General features: G+C 42.8%; 6 protein-coding genes across 6 annotated transcripts; 5 read left to right on the forward strand and 1 right to left on the reverse strand. All coding sequences in view use genetic code 11, as the record gives it.

The window, feature by feature from the left end:
- Positions 1–1,154: 1,154 nt before the first annotated feature.
- Positions 1,155–1,724, forward strand: EGR_00867 (Calponin OV9M; the record flags this gene model as incomplete). Its single annotated transcript, XM_024490116.1, has 1 exon — positions 1,155–1,724. One exon carries the CDS (start codon positions 1,155–1,157, stop codon positions 1,722–1,724), a length of 570 nt encoding a protein of 189 aa, XP_024355519.1.
- A 1,246-nt stretch (positions 1,725–2,970) lies between these two features.
- EGR_00868 (Adenylate cyclase type) lies at positions 2,971–6,741 on the forward strand (the record flags this gene model as incomplete). Its single annotated transcript, XM_024490117.1, has 2 exons — positions 2,971–6,340; positions 6,689–6,741. The coding sequence occupies 2 exons, from the start codon at positions 2,971–2,973 to the stop codon at positions 6,739–6,741; spliced, it is 3,423 nt and encodes a 1,140-aa protein (XP_024355520.1).
- Positions 6,742–6,867: 126 nt separating this feature from the next.
- On the forward strand, positions 6,868–9,400 carry EGR_00869 (Voltage-dependent anion-selective channel; the record flags this gene model as incomplete). The annotated part of the gene is made up of 4 exons (XM_024490118.1): positions 6,868–7,175; positions 7,210–7,320; positions 7,358–7,680; positions 9,354–9,400. 4 exons carry the CDS (start codon positions 6,868–6,870, stop codon positions 9,398–9,400), a joined length of 789 nt encoding a protein of 262 aa, XP_024355521.1.
- A 2,263-nt stretch (positions 9,401–11,663) lies between these two features.
- Positions 11,664–13,440, reverse strand: EGR_00870 (hypothetical protein; the record flags this gene model as incomplete). Its single annotated transcript, XM_024490119.1, has 4 exons — positions 11,664–11,752; positions 11,832–12,043; positions 12,210–12,561; positions 13,329–13,440. 4 exons carry the CDS (start codon positions 13,438–13,440, stop codon positions 11,664–11,666), a joined length of 765 nt encoding a protein of 254 aa, XP_024355522.1.
- An 808-nt stretch (positions 13,441–14,248) lies between these two features.
- Positions 14,249–15,260, forward strand: EGR_00871 (40S ribosomal protein S25; the record flags this gene model as incomplete). Its single annotated transcript, XM_024490120.1, has 3 exons — positions 14,249–14,386; positions 14,889–15,159; positions 15,196–15,260. The coding sequence occupies 3 exons, from the start codon at positions 14,249–14,251 to the stop codon at positions 15,258–15,260; spliced, it is 474 nt and encodes a 157-aa protein (XP_024355523.1).
- Positions 15,261–15,432: 172 nt separating this feature from the next.
- Positions 15,433–16,970, forward strand: EGR_00872 (N-acetyltransferase 9-like protein; the record flags this gene model as incomplete). Its single annotated transcript, XM_024490121.1, has 6 exons — positions 15,433–15,684; positions 15,726–15,761; positions 15,829–16,084; positions 16,386–16,600; positions 16,636–16,766; positions 16,865–16,970. 6 exons carry the CDS (start codon positions 15,433–15,435, stop codon positions 16,968–16,970), a joined length of 996 nt encoding a protein of 331 aa, XP_024355524.1.
- Positions 16,971–17,025: the final 55 nt, after the last annotated feature.

Consider the following 17,025-nt stretch of genomic DNA (forward strand, 5'->3'; position numbering starts at 1 on the left):
TCAAAGCTAATACTTCGAAGATCTCCTTCAAGATGGTGATTTCCCACAAAAAATATTTATTAGTATATTAATGGTCGACTTTTATCAAGCTTCCTTGATCCTTCAATTATAGTAACCTTAAACGTCTAATATTAAAGCCTTAGTAAAATATTGGCTTAAGAAATCTGTGAGAGCCTATTCTGAATGCATGGACTTCCCGAATAAATCTACCACTTGATAGGAGAACACTGCATCTTGAGTTAGTTATAACAGATAGGGTTGGTTCAAATAAGGCAGCAGTTAAAGCACCTTAAGTTTAGGATGCTGCAAAACTCACGTTTTGGCAAGTTTTAATGATTTCTCGCGTAAGTCATGCTGCAGTTAATGGAATGGCTTCCTTAACCACGTCTCATAAAATCCCAGCACGCATATTATAGGCCAAGTTAGTAAAGTGAAAGGTAATTGAATATCTCCCTTAAAGATGGAGAACATAGAAACATTCATCAACGCATGCGCTGCCTATGGAGTACCGAAAACGGGGCTGTTTCAAACCGTCGACCTGTTTGAAATGCGCAACATGGGCCAAGTCATAAATTGCATCTACCAACTTGGAACTGAGGCAAGTTCTTAATGTTATCACTTGATATCTGCATGTCATTTGGGTTTAGCCATGGACGTGAATAGATTTTTCAAGCGCGCATAAAATGCAATGTAGCTTCCTTTAGTTGAAACACATTCCAGTTACTTTGTTACGCTTAAACTTTTACTATAAAGCCAATCAACTGTTTGACTTCAGTCGAATCAAAGTGCTAGGTCTACCAAGTCTCAGCTACTATGTAAACATTCCTATATCTTCCCACTAAAGCACTTAGAATTAACTTGTGATCTTTTGGCTTTTCCTGTATTTGAAAGAACTGGTGGTATTTTAAGTGCTTGCATCGTGTAAAACAAACCTACTTGCAAAGTGATGAAAACCTTATTCGAAATAGACTGTACCAAAATTATCACAACCCACGGGGAAATCTTACATAGCCATTCAATAATTTCTCAAAGTCTTCAAGTCCTAACCTCTCAAATCGCGATTTCAGTGTCAGCGTCATAAATTTAACGGACCAAAGTGTGGACCGAGGCCTACCAATGAGAATAAGAGGATATTTTCGCCTGAACAACTGGCTATGTCAAACACGGTAATTGGTCTCCAGGCCGGTTCTAACAAGGGCGCCAGCCAGAAGGGTATGAGTATAGGCGCTGTCCGCCATATTGCCGATATAAAGGCGGGCGATATGACGAGAGAGGCCCAGGGTATCATTGGCCTACAGGCAGGATCAAACAAGGGTGCCAGCCAATCCGGGATGAGCATCGGTGCTATGCGTCATATTGCCGACCTGAAAATTGATCAGATGTCAGCAGACGGTAAAACGGTTATTGGTCTTCAAGCGGGCTCTAACAAGGGTGCTAGCCAATCAGGTATGAACATGGGAGGTATTCGCCATGTCGCTGATATCAAGGCTGATAGCATCTCAGAAAGCGGGAAGAAAGTAATTGGTCTGCAGGCTGGCACAAACAAGGTGTCCAATCAGTCGGGAATGAGCATGGGTAAGATCCGCCACATCGCTGATCTCAAAGTCGGAGCCATGTCAGACGAGGGGAAAAGCGTGATTGGTCTGCAGGCTGGCTCCAACGAAGGTGCAACCCAGGCCGGGATAGCATTCGGCGGTCGGCGGGATATCACGAAACCTATATAAAGCGTCTCAATTTTTGAACTACATACAAGCACAAAAGTCAAACTTCTAACTTTATTTTGCCACTGCTGACAACCGACTATGCTTTGATAGATTTGGATTTAAGGAGAATTTGTTCTTGTATTCGAATTTGACTGGATCTTTAGGTTATGCAAATCATATGACTACTAATTTGACTAAACTTCAATTTATTCCTCAGTTATTGCAATGTGTCCTGGGAGTAGAAGACTTATTTCTAAGACGCCATACAATCTGTCCTTACAAGATTACGTTTGCCTAGCTCGAGATCCATCAAGTTACAAACGACATTTATGGCTGTTACGCAAAATTAGCTATCATTTGGAGGAAGATTAAACAAACCAAGCATTTGGAATATTTTATTTTAATAAGGCCGCCTAAAATAATGCCTTAATATTTCATAATGGAAATTTGGGCATCATAATGAAAATCTGCATAGCTGGTGATGTATGTCAAAAGATTTTTGAGAAGTAGCATAGGAAAAGAGATTAAAAGTCAACATTAGAGCCGCTAACTGCAAAGGATGTGGAAAAAGGGAATAATTTTAGTAGTGGATAAATAACGGAGGATGCGGCAGCATGCCATTACACCCTGTGCAATGAACACAACCAAGGGCAAACTTGCGCACAACCTGAAGAAGCTGAGGGAACCACCTTCAAGACCAAAACTAGTTCCCTCTTCAAGTCTCACTTCCTCGTATTATCATGCACTTTTTACCTCGACAGCACAACTCTGCACATCCTCATACTTTGAGTCTGCATAGTTCAGGACACTGGATTTGAGGTTTTTTGTGTTTCAGTGCTATGTTAATATGGGAGATAGGTCATTTTGTAAAATCTGGCTTTTATAACCGGCTGTGATAAGAACGTTAATCTCTCTCCGGATCAGTCATTTATTCAGGTACTTTAATGCATCCGTTAGAATTTTATCTAACGATGTTATTGTAATTACACTACTTAGGCAGATTTGAGTGTGCAATTTAACAGGATTTTATGAGATTACTTAATAAACTAAGATCCATTAGTCAAATTGCGAAATCAGCATACCCACACCCAAGCACACACGGTCGCGTTTAACACAAGTATAAATTAGGAAGAACCGCCGACGTTACAGCCATTATTTCACGAGCTCCATTGGTAGGTTACCCACGAGGCCGAACAATTGAAAGTGCCATTATTGATTTGCTTACATTGACAACAGTTAGCCAAGTGATGTTCAAATTTCAAAAGAAATGCCTCTCTCTGGCACAGGAGGCGAATCGCCACATAGAGTTAACATTGACGAAGAAGCTGATTATGACTTTGAAGACATTTTTGAAAAAGCTGGCCAGGACATTCGACAGGACCATCAAATGACCAACATATTCGACCGATCGGACACAAAAACAACTTTTTTTGAGAGACTCATGGGTGCGCTAGAGGATATTCATTATCTGATGTCCTTCTCTTCCCCGATTATTTCCCATTATTTCCAAAACGTCACAGAATGCATGATTAAAAGAAAAGTGCGTCAATTCATGAAACTACTCGTTGCCTATTGGTGTGTCATGCTCATCAAATCACTTCGACAACCAGATGCCTCAGTGACCAATCTCAAATTCGCCGCCCTCATGATGGGATCCTTTATATTCCTCTACATATACACGTTTCGACGGTTAAGTCGCAGTGAGTATAAGTTCATTTCCTTACTCCTAACGATTGGCAGTCTAAACTACACACTCTATGAGTCCTGCAGGCAGGAAGCCGCAATGGATGGCTCATACGCCTATCCCTTTTCTCTCATTGTTACGATAATCGTCTTCCTTCCTCTGGACATGAATATAATTGTACCTGTCCTGTTGGTATTTTGCGTCATCTTCTGCATCATATCCTCGCGCCAGGTCACCTATTCCCACATAAAACGAGATCTCTACAAGAACAGCATCCACCCACTCTACTCGCAAGTACACGCCTACAAGTTTTACATACTCGAAGGTGGTACGGAGGCCTGGTCTATCTTTGCAGAGGACTACTGCATGGTTCAGGCTACCAGTTGGCTCACCGTTATTTTCATTGGCTGTTACTTGAGATTTTGGAACGATTTGCGTCGGCGATCCGCATTCTCCATCATCGGCAAGTCAGTGCGAGCCCGCAATCAAATCGAGACATCTCTGACTGATCAAAGAGATTGGATCACGGCCATCATGCCCGTGCAGGTACGAGATCATTATATAGCGATGCTGAGGGACAAAAGCCAGGGGGATGATATTTGGGTTTTCTCGAAATCCTTCAACGAAGTCAGTATCCTCTTTGCTGACATTGTTGGCTTCACGAAAATGAGTTCATCGAAAACGGCCACCAAAATCGTCATGCTGCTGAACGATCTGTACAATCGATTTGATGATTTGTCCACTCAATTAAATTGTGAAAAGATTGGCACACTCGGTGACTGCTACTACGCTGTCGCTGGGTGCCCAGTGGAACGCGAAGACCACGCTATGTGCTGTGTCGAGTTCGGCCTCGGCATGTGCCGCATCATCAAGGTATTCAATAGGGACAATAACGAGGAGGTCAACATGCGTGTTGGGGTGCATACGGGCCGCGTAAATGCAGCCATAATTGGTTGTAGCCGCTTCCGATACGACGTCTACTCGACAGATGTAATCGTAGCCAACGAAATGGAGACCTACGGCCTGCCTGGTCGCGTACACATCTCGCATACAACATTCAAACTGGTGAAAGGTCTCTACCGCTTCGCCAAAGGCCCACCTCTGCCCATGCTCAAGGAACAACAGGTCGGCATGGGCGGCCTGGATCAAGTGGAAGTCGAACTTAAGACCTACTTTGTTGATCCACTCTCGTCCCTCATGAGAAAGCAGAGTGAAAATTATGGGCAGACAGGAATGCCAAGCCGTATTCTGACACTTCAGAGTGAAACAAAAAATGGAAAAATGAGCGACTCCGAGGACGAGTCTACAGGGAGTGAAGATGCCAGTGGAACCAGTGACAAGTCAGCCCAAAATTCCCAAGGTAAGGGCACAATTTTTTCCTCGGACGACCAAAATTCGACATTAAGTGAGGCAGAAAACGTTCGACGACGTAACTTACGCGATATTCGGCTTGTTCAGACACTTCAGGATGATCCCAAACACCAGGTGAAGCTGTTTCGATTTGTGCCTCTGACACCAATTTTTCATCGCTTTCAAGATACAACCATCGAAACCGCCTTCAAAAACTATATGCAGGGATACCTACCAGTTGTCACCATTGAATCACCACGCTTAGCACCTGTTCTCGATGTCCTAATGATATCTCTCACTACCATGGCTATCCTGGTTCCGTACATAATTCATTTAAATGTGGACTCTAATGGATACCTTGCTCGTGAGACCCCGGTTCCTATGGCTGTGCTGGCTTCGTCATTCATCTTGGCCTCCATTTTTGCATACGGATCAACAAAACACGCTTCCACCGTTGTTGTGGAGCGTAACACTGGATTCAGAATCTTTGCAAGTTACACCTTTCGAGAAATCGTCCTTGCGATTTTGACCCTACTGCCCTCTGTCGTGTTTTTTGTCCAACTCTTCTCCGCAGACATCGAAAATGACGCCAATACTCAGGATCGTGTGATATACCTGGAATTCGGGATGCTGACCATTTTAGTGCACTGCATGGCCACATCCAGTTTTTCATGGGTCCGCGGATTCTGCATCCTCATAAGTGCTATTGGTTTTTGTTTCGCGCTTGGGAAGGTTAGAAAAGATTTTGATTACGCCTATTGCGAGCCCACACTCTGGTACATGCACATGGATAAACCTGTAGAGGGCATCAACGAACGCATAGCCTCCATTTTTACATTGGCAGCAGTGGTTTACTTCATTACCACAGAGAACGAAAGGAGCATTCGGTTGTGGTACTATGTACTTCGTGAGGCCGAATTTGCTTGCCGGACAGCAGTGAAGGAGAGCGAATCGGCTCAACAATTATTGGACAATGTTATTCCGCCGTACATCTTCACCCAGCTGGCGATGCTAGGTCATCGACGTCTGAAGGCAGGAACATTCTGCTTTGCAAATGCGATCTCTGACGTCGCGGTTTCTTTCGCCACCCTGACCAACTTCTTCAAGAGCTACTACCGGGAGGACTATCGCGGTGGTGAAGGTGCACTCAAACTCCTAAATACTATCATCTGTGCCTTCGACAACCTGATGAAACAGCCGCAGTATGCGAGTGTCGAGAAGATCAAGACAGTCAATGACTGCTACATGATTGCAGCAGGGTTGAATCAGCTGCAGCGTGAGTCACAAGTGCCGAAGGACAGGCATATCTACGAGTTGATGGAATTTGACTTCGCTCTGTATGACACTCTGAATGAAATCAACGACAAATACATTATAGGCACGGACAAGTTTCAGATGAAAATAGGTTATTACATTGGTGATGTTACTGCTGGAATTATAGGCTCTCGCAAGCCCATCTACGACATATGGGGGAACACTGTTAATGTGGCTAGTCGAATGTACTCCACAGGATCTGCGGGTCAGATACAAACGCCGAAAGAAGTCACTGAACGACTGGGTGACCGATACAACTATGAGTACAGAGGACGAGTGTTTGTGAAAGGTAAAGGGGACATGCTTACCTATTTTGTCCATAAAAAGGGATTTGACTCGACTGAATACAGCAGCAGTGACTACATGTAGGCTCAAAACAATGTCAACGTAAAACAAAAGTGCTTTCTCTTGTTTGGACGAAAACAACTTAACAAGTCAATATGGCATAGAAACCATCTTTTCTTGTCTACATACATTGAAGACGATTTTCCTACGAAATGAACCTAGTCTAGAATTAACATGATCAACTTTATCACAGATTTCCTACAAGCGGGAAATGAATGTAATTTGTCGAATGCATTTAGCATTAAGTCACACATTTTCCTATTTCGTCTAAATCAATTTAATTGGCTTTCAGGCGGAAACACCTGTACTGCACTAGTTGTTGGCCAAATAAAAGTTGCAAGTTAGATGGCAGCATGTTAGCTTAAAAACTATCTCAGAAAATAAAAATATTGTACACACATTTCTGCGTTTTCATTAATTAGGTGCAGCGGCCGTTTCATTTGTCAAGGTTGGGGTGGCCTGCTCGCCGCAATGGTTTTGACGTCGTTTAGTGATATTGGGAAGGCTGCCAAAGACATTTTTACAAAATATTTCAAATTCAACCTTATAAACTTTGACTTTAAATCAGGTACTGAAGAAAATGTTGATCTGCATATCCAATGCACTGAAAATGACAACCAAATAGTTGCGGCTTCTGACGTCACGTTTAAGCCTGTCGATGGGGTGTCCGTGAAGACGAAGGTAGACTCAAAGAACCAAATAACAAATGATATTGAAATCAAAAATCAGTCATGGTCAACACGACACAATATCATTACTACCGTTGATCATAACCTTGGGTAGTCTTTTTCGCATTACTGATACGTAACATAGCACGAAGCAACTGAAGTTGAAGAACAGTGTGCAAAAGGACAAGGTTAATGCTGAAATAGAAATGGACTTCGCCTCCAAATATCCTCGAGCAACTGCCTCACTTGTTGTTGGGTGAGCACATTGTTTTTGCTCTCTAACTGTACCTTAGTGATAAGGGTTATGTTGCTGGTGCACAAGTTGTAGTTGACACAAGCGATTTCAAACTGAAAAATCACACTTACTCCGTCGGATACAGTGGAAAGGGTATTGAGGTCTACGGGTCACTCAGTGATCACAAAGACATTGAATGGAGAGTCCTCCAGACCTATCAACGCATAAGCGTTGGGTGTATGTTTGGGTGGGCTGGGAACTTTTCAAATACCAAATTTGGCGTTGCTTCTTTGTACAAAGTGAATGAGGATACCTTTATCAAGGGTCGAATCGATGAAAATTCACACCTTGCACTTGCCTATGGATTCAAACCTACACCTGGTAAGCTTTTATTTTAAATAATTTTCCTAACATCGTGAATAATTCGCCGATCGGATTGTTTAGCCTACTTTTAGCTTTTCTGGCTGCTTTTGAATAATTGGTAAATTTAAGTGGTTTACTTTGTATCTACAATAGTCTGAATGTTTCTCTTTTGCTTTAGAAACCCAGGTGATTGTCGCGCTGGAAACTTCTCTTAATGGGAACAACGTGGCATCGGGTAGTGGACTTACATTTGAAATTTCGAATTAGCAATTCCGGCTCCTCTCGGTCATTTTAGTTTACCGACCAAATAGCCTACACATTAAAAAAACTAGTCGTTTGATGAATTTTGGATTGCTTTTGTCATGGGGGGAGCGGGTTGAACAGTGGACTTCTAAATCTCGAATTCCTTCCGGTGGGATGCGGTGCCGTCTCTCGTTAAGCCCTTTTTAGTTCAGGGACTAAGAACCAGCTTAGGTGTTTGTTACGTCATTTTTAGCTAACATTGCTTACGAAGGCATGAGGAAAAGCCGAGCTCGGAAGGGGTGGCTGGAAATTCCATGAGATGGTGGGGACCGTTAATGTTCGCACAGTATCCTCGCCGTTGAAATACGCTTTGTCTTGGGATGCAGTCTAGGATTTTCCAGCGACTGAGCTTTAACGTCGTCGGCGGCCATAATCGCCTACGGGGGATGAACGAATGCCACATGGTGGACTGAGGTCGCAGCGGGACTTCCCAATCATGTATTGCTTCCACATTCTTTTCTGTTCTGTCTGCATACAAGCTGGAGGTAATCGATTCCTAAAGCGCTGTTTAAGGTTTGACTGTTCTCTACACTGAGACCATGTTACAAAATTGCACTTTTTCTTAAGGAGGTCTGTCTAGATGCAAATCTCTGTGTAATTTAAGTAATAAGTTGTGAGGTATGCCTATTATCGCCTCTCTTTCTGCTCTGTTGATGGTTTATTCGAAATCCTACATATTTCTCAGTTCTACAAAGCACGGTAGACACCCGATTTATGAATTCTGCCGACTGTTCCATAATTTTAGGGAGATGTTTTTGCTGTTATTACGAATTTGTCGCACTCTGCTAATGGCATTGCTGTCGACCAAGTGAGTCGGCATAGATTCAGCCCATCATAACAGATCCCGTTCCCCAAGTGCCTGCTAACACGCCAAGTTATAGCCGACTCTTCTCTGAAGGCCTTCTCAAAGCAGGTGCAATATGCCTAAGAATTAAACTGTATCGGCCAAACCTCGCAACTGCAGCTGATGTGGTGCGGTCCGTGCCGGCTTCCCATTTCATGCCTTTAATTTGAGAATGCTAGACAGTGCTATTTTTAAGAGGCAGGTTAACCGTGCTTAACCGGGGAAGTAATTGTGGTTAGATGTGTGAAGGTCAGCATAAATGTTCGAATAAGTTGCGGAGAGTGGTGCTGGTTGGCTAAACTGATCACTCGAAAGACCAGTCGAACAAACTTCTTGTTTAGTGTTATTCCAAACTGGGATTAGCTAAGATGGCTTGTTCATTATTTGGGAAAGGGCAGACAATGGTCACTTACTTCTCAGGTAGCGGGGTAAGGTATGTGAATAGGCAATAACACGATGTCTGCTGGATGAAGAACTTGAAGTGTAGGTGTACAGTTCCCCTGTTTGGAATGCTACATTTACACTTCACATTTGCCCTATATAGATAATGCTGCCAATGTGGAGAATCTGAAAAGTAGAAGTCTTTTTTGACAAGCTTTTTATTGTCTTTCCAAAACCATGCACAAAAGAACCCATTTTCTCGTACCTGAGATTTGCTGCGAGAACCAGCTTCTTCTAAAAATGATGGTACGCCAAAAAAATAAGACCCGGAGCTCTAAGGTGAGTCCATTTTCATCTAGAACATAACACTGAATTACTTCTGCCTTCATCCATGCTTATGCACTCGCCATCACATCTGAGACGCTTTCATTGCCACAGATTTGGAATTAGTGCAGCCTGCTACCTCGTTTATGCACTGGACGGTAGGCGTGAAACTAATCTCACTGTTTTTTAGCATGACTGATTAGCAGCAACTACATATTGCCTGAAATATTCCGAAAACACGAGAGCAATCAGGACAGTTCGAGTTGGGTTCAACAACAAATTGCTGCAAGTTGGCTGAAAGATGTCACTTACTTCGTGCACAAGTATTTGCACTACAAGGTGTTGGACTCACTTCACAAGAGGAGACGGTTATTTGTTAAGCAAGGAAAGTACCGCCGTACACAAGTAATGTCGCTTTTTGTCGTTCACACTGGCATGGCGCTGTGACACCATCTTGCGTACTTGATGGCACGTCACATTGCGTAAGGATTCATTTACACCTTATTCATTGCGTTCCACTTATCGCAGTACCTCATGATATGAAAGTGGTGTAATTTTAGATGATAAACAACACCTGCTTTGGCTAAGTATTAAAACATTCAGAAATGCTCAGATAGTGATGGTGTCATAAAAGGGAACAGTGCCTATTTCCCATATTTGAGAAGCAGTGAATTGGTGTATGTCTGGCCATGTTTTACTAGGCTGGTTCCTTGGTCTCTGCGGTTTGCACTTTTATCTTGATGCCTTAGCACCTGTTTAAGTTAATAATATGTCTTCCATGTTGGTGCAGCCAACTGCGACTTTAGAGGGACCTGGAGCGCTGGAGAGCGATTGCAAGCGGAATTGTTACGAATTCTTTTTAACGCAACGCAGATCAAGTAATAGTTAAAGTATTGGTCGCTTTCTGTGAGTGTGCTCTAATGATGTCCAACATTTTCGCACCGAACTATTTGTCTTATTGCAAATCCCTAATCACACTGCAAATCTGGTAAGGGGTACCTCAGCCTTCTATGGACCGGGAAATCGACGGATCATTAAGTATGGTTGTGAAAACGAGGTGGACACCACTGCTGAACCAAGAAAAGCCACTTTCTTAAGAAATTACCTCATGCATGAGGTTATAACACCTTCGTGGCCAATTTTAGACATAAAATTAGGCTATTTTAAATAATATAGCATTTTAACACCTTTTCTAGGGCGCTCATCTGCAGTGGTTCCTGATGGAGCATTCTAGGCTGAAGCAACACTACTTGTTTTACCGAATTCGCAGAGGCGTCCTCGTAACGGAAGGATTTGGTTTTACCAAGTTTATCTAATCTGTGGCTCACTTGCTATGGACGGAAGTTTCTTTAGCAGCAAAATAAGAAAGGGTTGACACGAGGTACGTTTTGAACCTTTAAGTTCGACGAATGAAGATGAAACACTTTTCTGCCTTAAAAGTCTCTTCAGGTCTCTGCCTTCCTTAAGGCATAGACTACTAGATGAGTCGCCACAATGGCTATTTTCCATAGAATGTCCGAGATATTGCGTGAGTTCCATAACATTCCTTGCTGAAAGAATAGCAATCACATCTGCTTAATATTTGACCTAGAAATACGTTGAACCTGAGGCCAATGCCAAGTCAATTGTAGTTACATGCAATCGCGCACAAAGTTTACCAGTTACCAGCTATTGCAAAGCCAATCACGGAAAAATACAGGGAGGGTGAAGTCAGTTGGGAAATTGGTACTTTATTGAAAAAGTGCTCAATATGAAGCTTACAGATTTAAAAGCAGCCGCCCTTGTACCACGCCCCAGCCGCTGATCAGTCTGAGTAAAAATTGCAAATTCTAATAAGCCATGGTACCCAAACACTCACAACTCCATACTGTCGAAACAGAACACCCAGTTGGTAACCATCCACCATCCTATACAAGTTACTGCGGCGACGCGTTATCGTAACAACAAATCGGAGAACTCCTGGCAATTCACTAACATGACTTTGCTGCAAATGCAGGCAGCATATTGTACTTGTTTTAAGGTAGCAGAGACTAAAGAAACCCACGAATAACTCTAGGAGATAACAGCTTCAAAGCATTAAAAAACTATTTATTTAAGTCACAGCCGGAACCAATGGGTAGTGAATAACAGAGAAGAGTACATAGCACGATCAAGCGGCAATACTGACCGAGGCGTTGAACTTCGTACAAGCTGCATCCGGTCCGAGGTTGGAGGAGAAACCGACCGTCGTTACAACTCCTGAAAAGGAAAAAAGGATGACGGAACCACGGGACTTGATATGACTCATGGGGACGAGAAGCCATAATTTCCAACCAACCGTTGGTGAGAGTAAATCCATAATTCCAGGCGAAGAACCCATCCCGTGTGAGACAAAATTTGATGAAAGACCAAGAATTCGGTTTGTAGCACACGGCGACCGTTAACTGCTGCTTTTGTTGAGATGCTCTATCGGAGAATGAAATGAGCCCCACATCGAATCGCGGGTGTCTTCGAAGAACCCCATAGGAAAAACGTTGTAACGATTGGAATCTCTTCAGTGAAAAGAAACCGAACGCCTCTATATTTCTTGAAGTATATCCAAGCTTCAAGTCGAAATACCAATGAGATGGCTTTTTGAGGGACGCACCCACTCGCGGACCTACTAAGAAGTTACCTTTACTACAAAAACGTCCATAGCATAAGAATTGCGACTTACCTTAGAACGAAAGCCAAATACGACTTCACCTTCTTGCCATGAGACTCCGTAACAAGGTCGACTACCATATTATCTGATGAAAAACTACTTCGTGACCGTAAAGCAGGATCTTTGAATGGCGTATTTGTATGTTTTCGAGCCGATATATTCGAGAGTGCTGCAGAGAATTCTTGTTGGACTGCATTCATAAGTAAGGGAAGTGTAAACTTGGTGCCAAAGGAAGCGGGTTGAAGAAATGTAAAAGTCAATTGCGCATCTTTGAAAGGCGATACAAAAAACTCTGCATTGATGAGTGACCGACAACAATTGTTGTAGGCATAAAATGGTCCGTAGGCATAGTTTGGTGGACGTGCTAAAAGTGAAACCAACAGTCCTGTATTCCCCCGGGATGTAAAGTTAAATTTCATATTGGGAGAATTCCAGTATAAATCATCACTGACAAATTCTTCCACCTGTGAACCAATTGTTTCGAAAGACGGAGGCGACATCCCCAAAAGGAAAACAGGACGTATAACCAAGTGTACAAGCGATGCAGACGCAGCACAGACATCCTTGATCAGCCCAACGTTGACCAATAGAAAGAGGCAAAGTAAACATTTGGCAGAGCACTACAAGTAAACGTTTAGAAAAGTGTTAATAGTACATTATTAATCAAAAAGGAAAAGAATGAATAGACGAAGGAAGGGGGATAGAAAGTGATTAAATGCTCGATCAACCACGAGAAAAACTAGCAGCGATGAGGGAGAACACATATCTAGATGAGGTACATCAAATAAGGATGTTTTTTGGTCGATTATTTTTCAAAAAAACTGAACAACATTTGCAAGATAAATATAAGCAGAAAATAAGACCCAAAGTAGCAGCCAAGCAAATATCGAAGAGTAAGCAACAGCATTCCCGCCTACTAGTTACTAAATTCTGTCAAATCAAAAAAACGGAAGCAAGGTAGCTCACAGCTGGTACATGATCTCCAAACTACGCAGAAATTTGGGCGAAGCGTTCAGGATGTTTTTGGGCTAATATCTGCGACTTAGCCAACAACCCAGTTAAACAATTGTATCTAACACAAAATAAACCCCAGGTCCAGGATTTTTTTACAAGTCATTGAGTAATTTTTACAGAGGAAGAAAGTGTACAACGCTTGATTTAAAAATTTGGTTCCCAAATTCGGTAATGTGCCCATGACTATGCCATGCATAACAACGCCAAACACTTCGTACCTCAGGAACATTTGCTCTTATTCAGTACGGATTCTAAAATTGCCCGAGATGCTGTATTAAAGCAAGCAGCAAGCAAATCCAATCCAAAAGTGCAATCGTTCACGATTTCGTTACCGTTAGGGCAAATTCATTCATTTGCAGCGGCTGGACGAATTGTAAAGATTGCTGACAGATGTGTCGAAATGGCTAATACCTATGGCAATCACTCCAGTCTTGTGTTTTACAACAATGTCACTAACTACTGGAGCGACACTAGCATTGGAACTTTGAAAATCCAACGTAGAACCGTCAACAGCATCGACACGAATACAATAGTTACTCAAACAAACCGCATTCCTTTCATCTGTTCATCGCCTGAATGGAACCCTGACAGACGGATAGAGAGCTGAAAGACTGAGCAACACTTGACCGAGAATAAAGAAGCAAAAATAAGTTGATACAGTACAGTAGTCTTGCGGAGTTATTCTATATATTGTCTTTTCTCAAATAACTCTGCTATTAGGCCGAGTTCCTTACTGCAAGAGATTGGCTCACCAGTCACCCCCACTGCAGGGCACGGTCTAGCCTTAGGCAGCACGCAGCCAGTGGACTTCCCTTCCCTTGCACAGCACAAATGTTAAACGCATCAGCAAATTCGTTGCAATTGCCGAAGTGTGGCTATGACATTAGGAACAGATGCATTCCTAAATGGAAGGAAACGCAACAGCATGAGTTGGTGAATCATGGGTCGCATTAAATGATCGACTACTTGCTAAGGGTTACTCAAAAGAAGAGAGGGGTTACCTGGTTATGTAGCACATTGTTTAACTACGTTAGCAAATGAGCCTAAGCAGGTTATACTTCCACCCTGCAGCATGGCCTATGGGTTTCACTACTCTATGCATCACTGATCTATGGTTCTCCGTGCTAGGTCAAGTTGATGCAAATTTATATTCCAAGAACCAGGCCGCATCTAGGGTGAGGGTTAATCTGCACATTTCGACCACACCAGTAGTGTATTCTATTTGCCCTATTCTATTTTTGACCCACTATGTCAGAAATTTGTTATATTCACCTTCCGGAAATGTTTCAGTCCTGTTGAGACATGCATGGTATTACTTAGCGAATCGTTGGCCCGTACAAAGCCAGCTTTTTCTAAATTTGTGTGTAGTTTTGCTATTTTAAAACTGAACTTGATCATTTTTTATTTTGATTTTATTTAAATCCTAATTTCATCAATTCAAATTTTAAAAAAAAATAGTTAAAACTTGAATTTTACGTTGTTTTTAATGCAAGTCTGCTTTATGGTCAAATATAATCATAGTTGGGACTGTTTTTAGCTAAGACACTTCAGACCTGTTAATGACTTTGTTTAAAATAACTTGTCGGTTGGGTGGGTTCACTTAGCGGATATGGTATGCTTGGTGTTTGTTTTCCTCCGTCTTTGTGGACGTTATTTGTTGAGAATTCTCCATTTTAGCCGCCGAAAACAGCAACAAAGACTCCAAAAAAGGACCCTAAGGCATCGAAACCTAAAAAGGATGGTGGCGGTAAGGCCAAGAAGAAGAAGTGGTCGAAGGGAAAGGTCAGGGACAAATTAAACAACATGTGCCTGTTTGACCAAGCTACCTACGACAAATTCCTTAAGGAAATTCCTCAGTGCCGATTAATCACTCCTTCTTCTGTGTCTGAGCGTCTGAAGATCCGCGTTTCTTTGGCTCGAGCTGCGCTTAATGAAATGAAGAATCAAGGTAGTGGGTGTTGTTAGACTCATCATTTCTCTGCAGGCACTCTGAGACAGGTCTCCAGTCATCACGCTCAGCAGATCTATGTCCGAGCTACAAAGACCTAGATTGGCGTTTGTACAAAAAATAAACTTTTTAGAGGATGTTTGAGTTTTGTTTTCTGGTCTTTATAAGTAGTCGTTATTGCTTTTATAGGTACTGCAAACCCATTGTGTCGAAACCGCTGATCTCTATTTGGTACCCTACGAGGTCGGGCATGTCCCTAAGTATCATCAATGGATGCAAACTTGGGAGCTCCAGGTTCTCACGGCGTCCGAGCCCTTGAGCCTAGAGGAGGTATTTTGGGATCCTAGTTTGCTTATATTCGGAGTTTTGGGTGAGGTGTCATTGTTTATGCACAGCTCAATCGACTCCGATAGATTTGTGGGCTGCATAGCGCACATGAACGTTAAAGCCCAACAGTCACTTTCCCGAGGATGCGGAGTGAGGTGGCATGTCGTGTTCTTCTCGATCTATCTCGTTAAACTACCGGTGCTAGGTTCTTATTGATTTATTGCCTTTACGCCCTCCAGATCATTCCATTTGGGCCGTTGCAGGGGGTTTGCGGGGTGGGTTTAAGCACGGTAGTCAGGTCGACTGCGTGGTGTTGCTGATCGGTCAATTTGTCTGGTTCAGGAGTATGAACAACAGAAGAACTGGTTGGCCGGGGCGGACCGCGTCACATTCATTTTGTTGGAGAAGTCGAGGCTGCCAGCTCTCTGTACGTCCGCTCCTCTTTCTATCTCCGTGGCGGAACTGTCAGCGTCACATACGGTGACTACTATACAGGGGGATCGTGCCGTTTGCGATGCCGAGGTCGCAGCTATGATTGGGGACGTTAACTTTTATCTCATCCCTGATCCTGATTCGGATCATGACAATGCTTTTGAGGGTTTGTTACTGGTTTCAGGTCTCGGTTTATTCGCCGTTTCGCTTTCGTCTTGCCGATTGTCCTTAGTAGATGTTGGTTTAAGCAAATAGATATATGTATAAGATTGTCGATTCCATAGTGTTCACAGATTCTGTGGTGAAGTGATTCAGCATGAGCTTCTTTGCCCTCAGTGCATTAACTTCCTTAACTAAATACGATTTAACAGCTAGTAATATGCATGGCAGGAACATGACATCTGTGTACGGAGTCCTTATCTAGCATTTTGTTTATTGGTAAGGCCATGTTCTTGCTTCTACCGTAGGTGAGGTGTCTGTAATGATTGCGGAAGCGTCGTCGCGTGGCAAGGGTTTGGCGGCCCAGGCATTGGCTGGTGTGCTACTTTACGTCGAACGCTATTTCGTGCGCAATGTGACCGCAATAGTAGCCAAAGTCTCCCTTGACAATGAGCCGAGCCTGAGGTTTTTCAAGAATAAACTTGGGTTTGTGGAGCGTAGACGCAACGCTTGCTTCAATGAGGTATGTTGAGTTCCTATTTGAGTATGTCACTGTAGATCGAGCTTGTTTGTCCCACGTTTGAGACCGAGAAATCCGCTGTTACGCAGGCGGCTTCAAGGGCGATTGAGCTGCTTGAATTGTCTGGTCGCGATTGGCTCTTCCGTGTTTACCCCATTAATAGCTTCAGGTCCTGTGTACTTTATCCAGATAAAAACTAAATGTATTTACATGCTTGCTTCAACTTGTTTTATTTTATCTGAGGCCTCACCTTATTGGTGTTCTCAGGTCCTCTTTCAAAGTACTGGTCATAGATAATTGGTTTTCCTGCGAGGATTACTGCAAGCAGCAAATTAATACCATCTCCAGGCAATTTTTTTACCTGAGTAACTAGATGTATGGGTTTCATTGACTTTTAAACACGAAAGTACGTTGGAGAGACAACGCTA

This window comes from Echinococcus granulosus, assembly GCF_000524195.1.
Source record: "Echinococcus granulosus chromosome Unknown EG_S00003, whole genome shotgun sequence".
Taxonomy (NCBI): Eukaryota; Metazoa; Platyhelminthes; class Cestoda; order Cyclophyllidea; family Taeniidae; genus Echinococcus; species Echinococcus granulosus.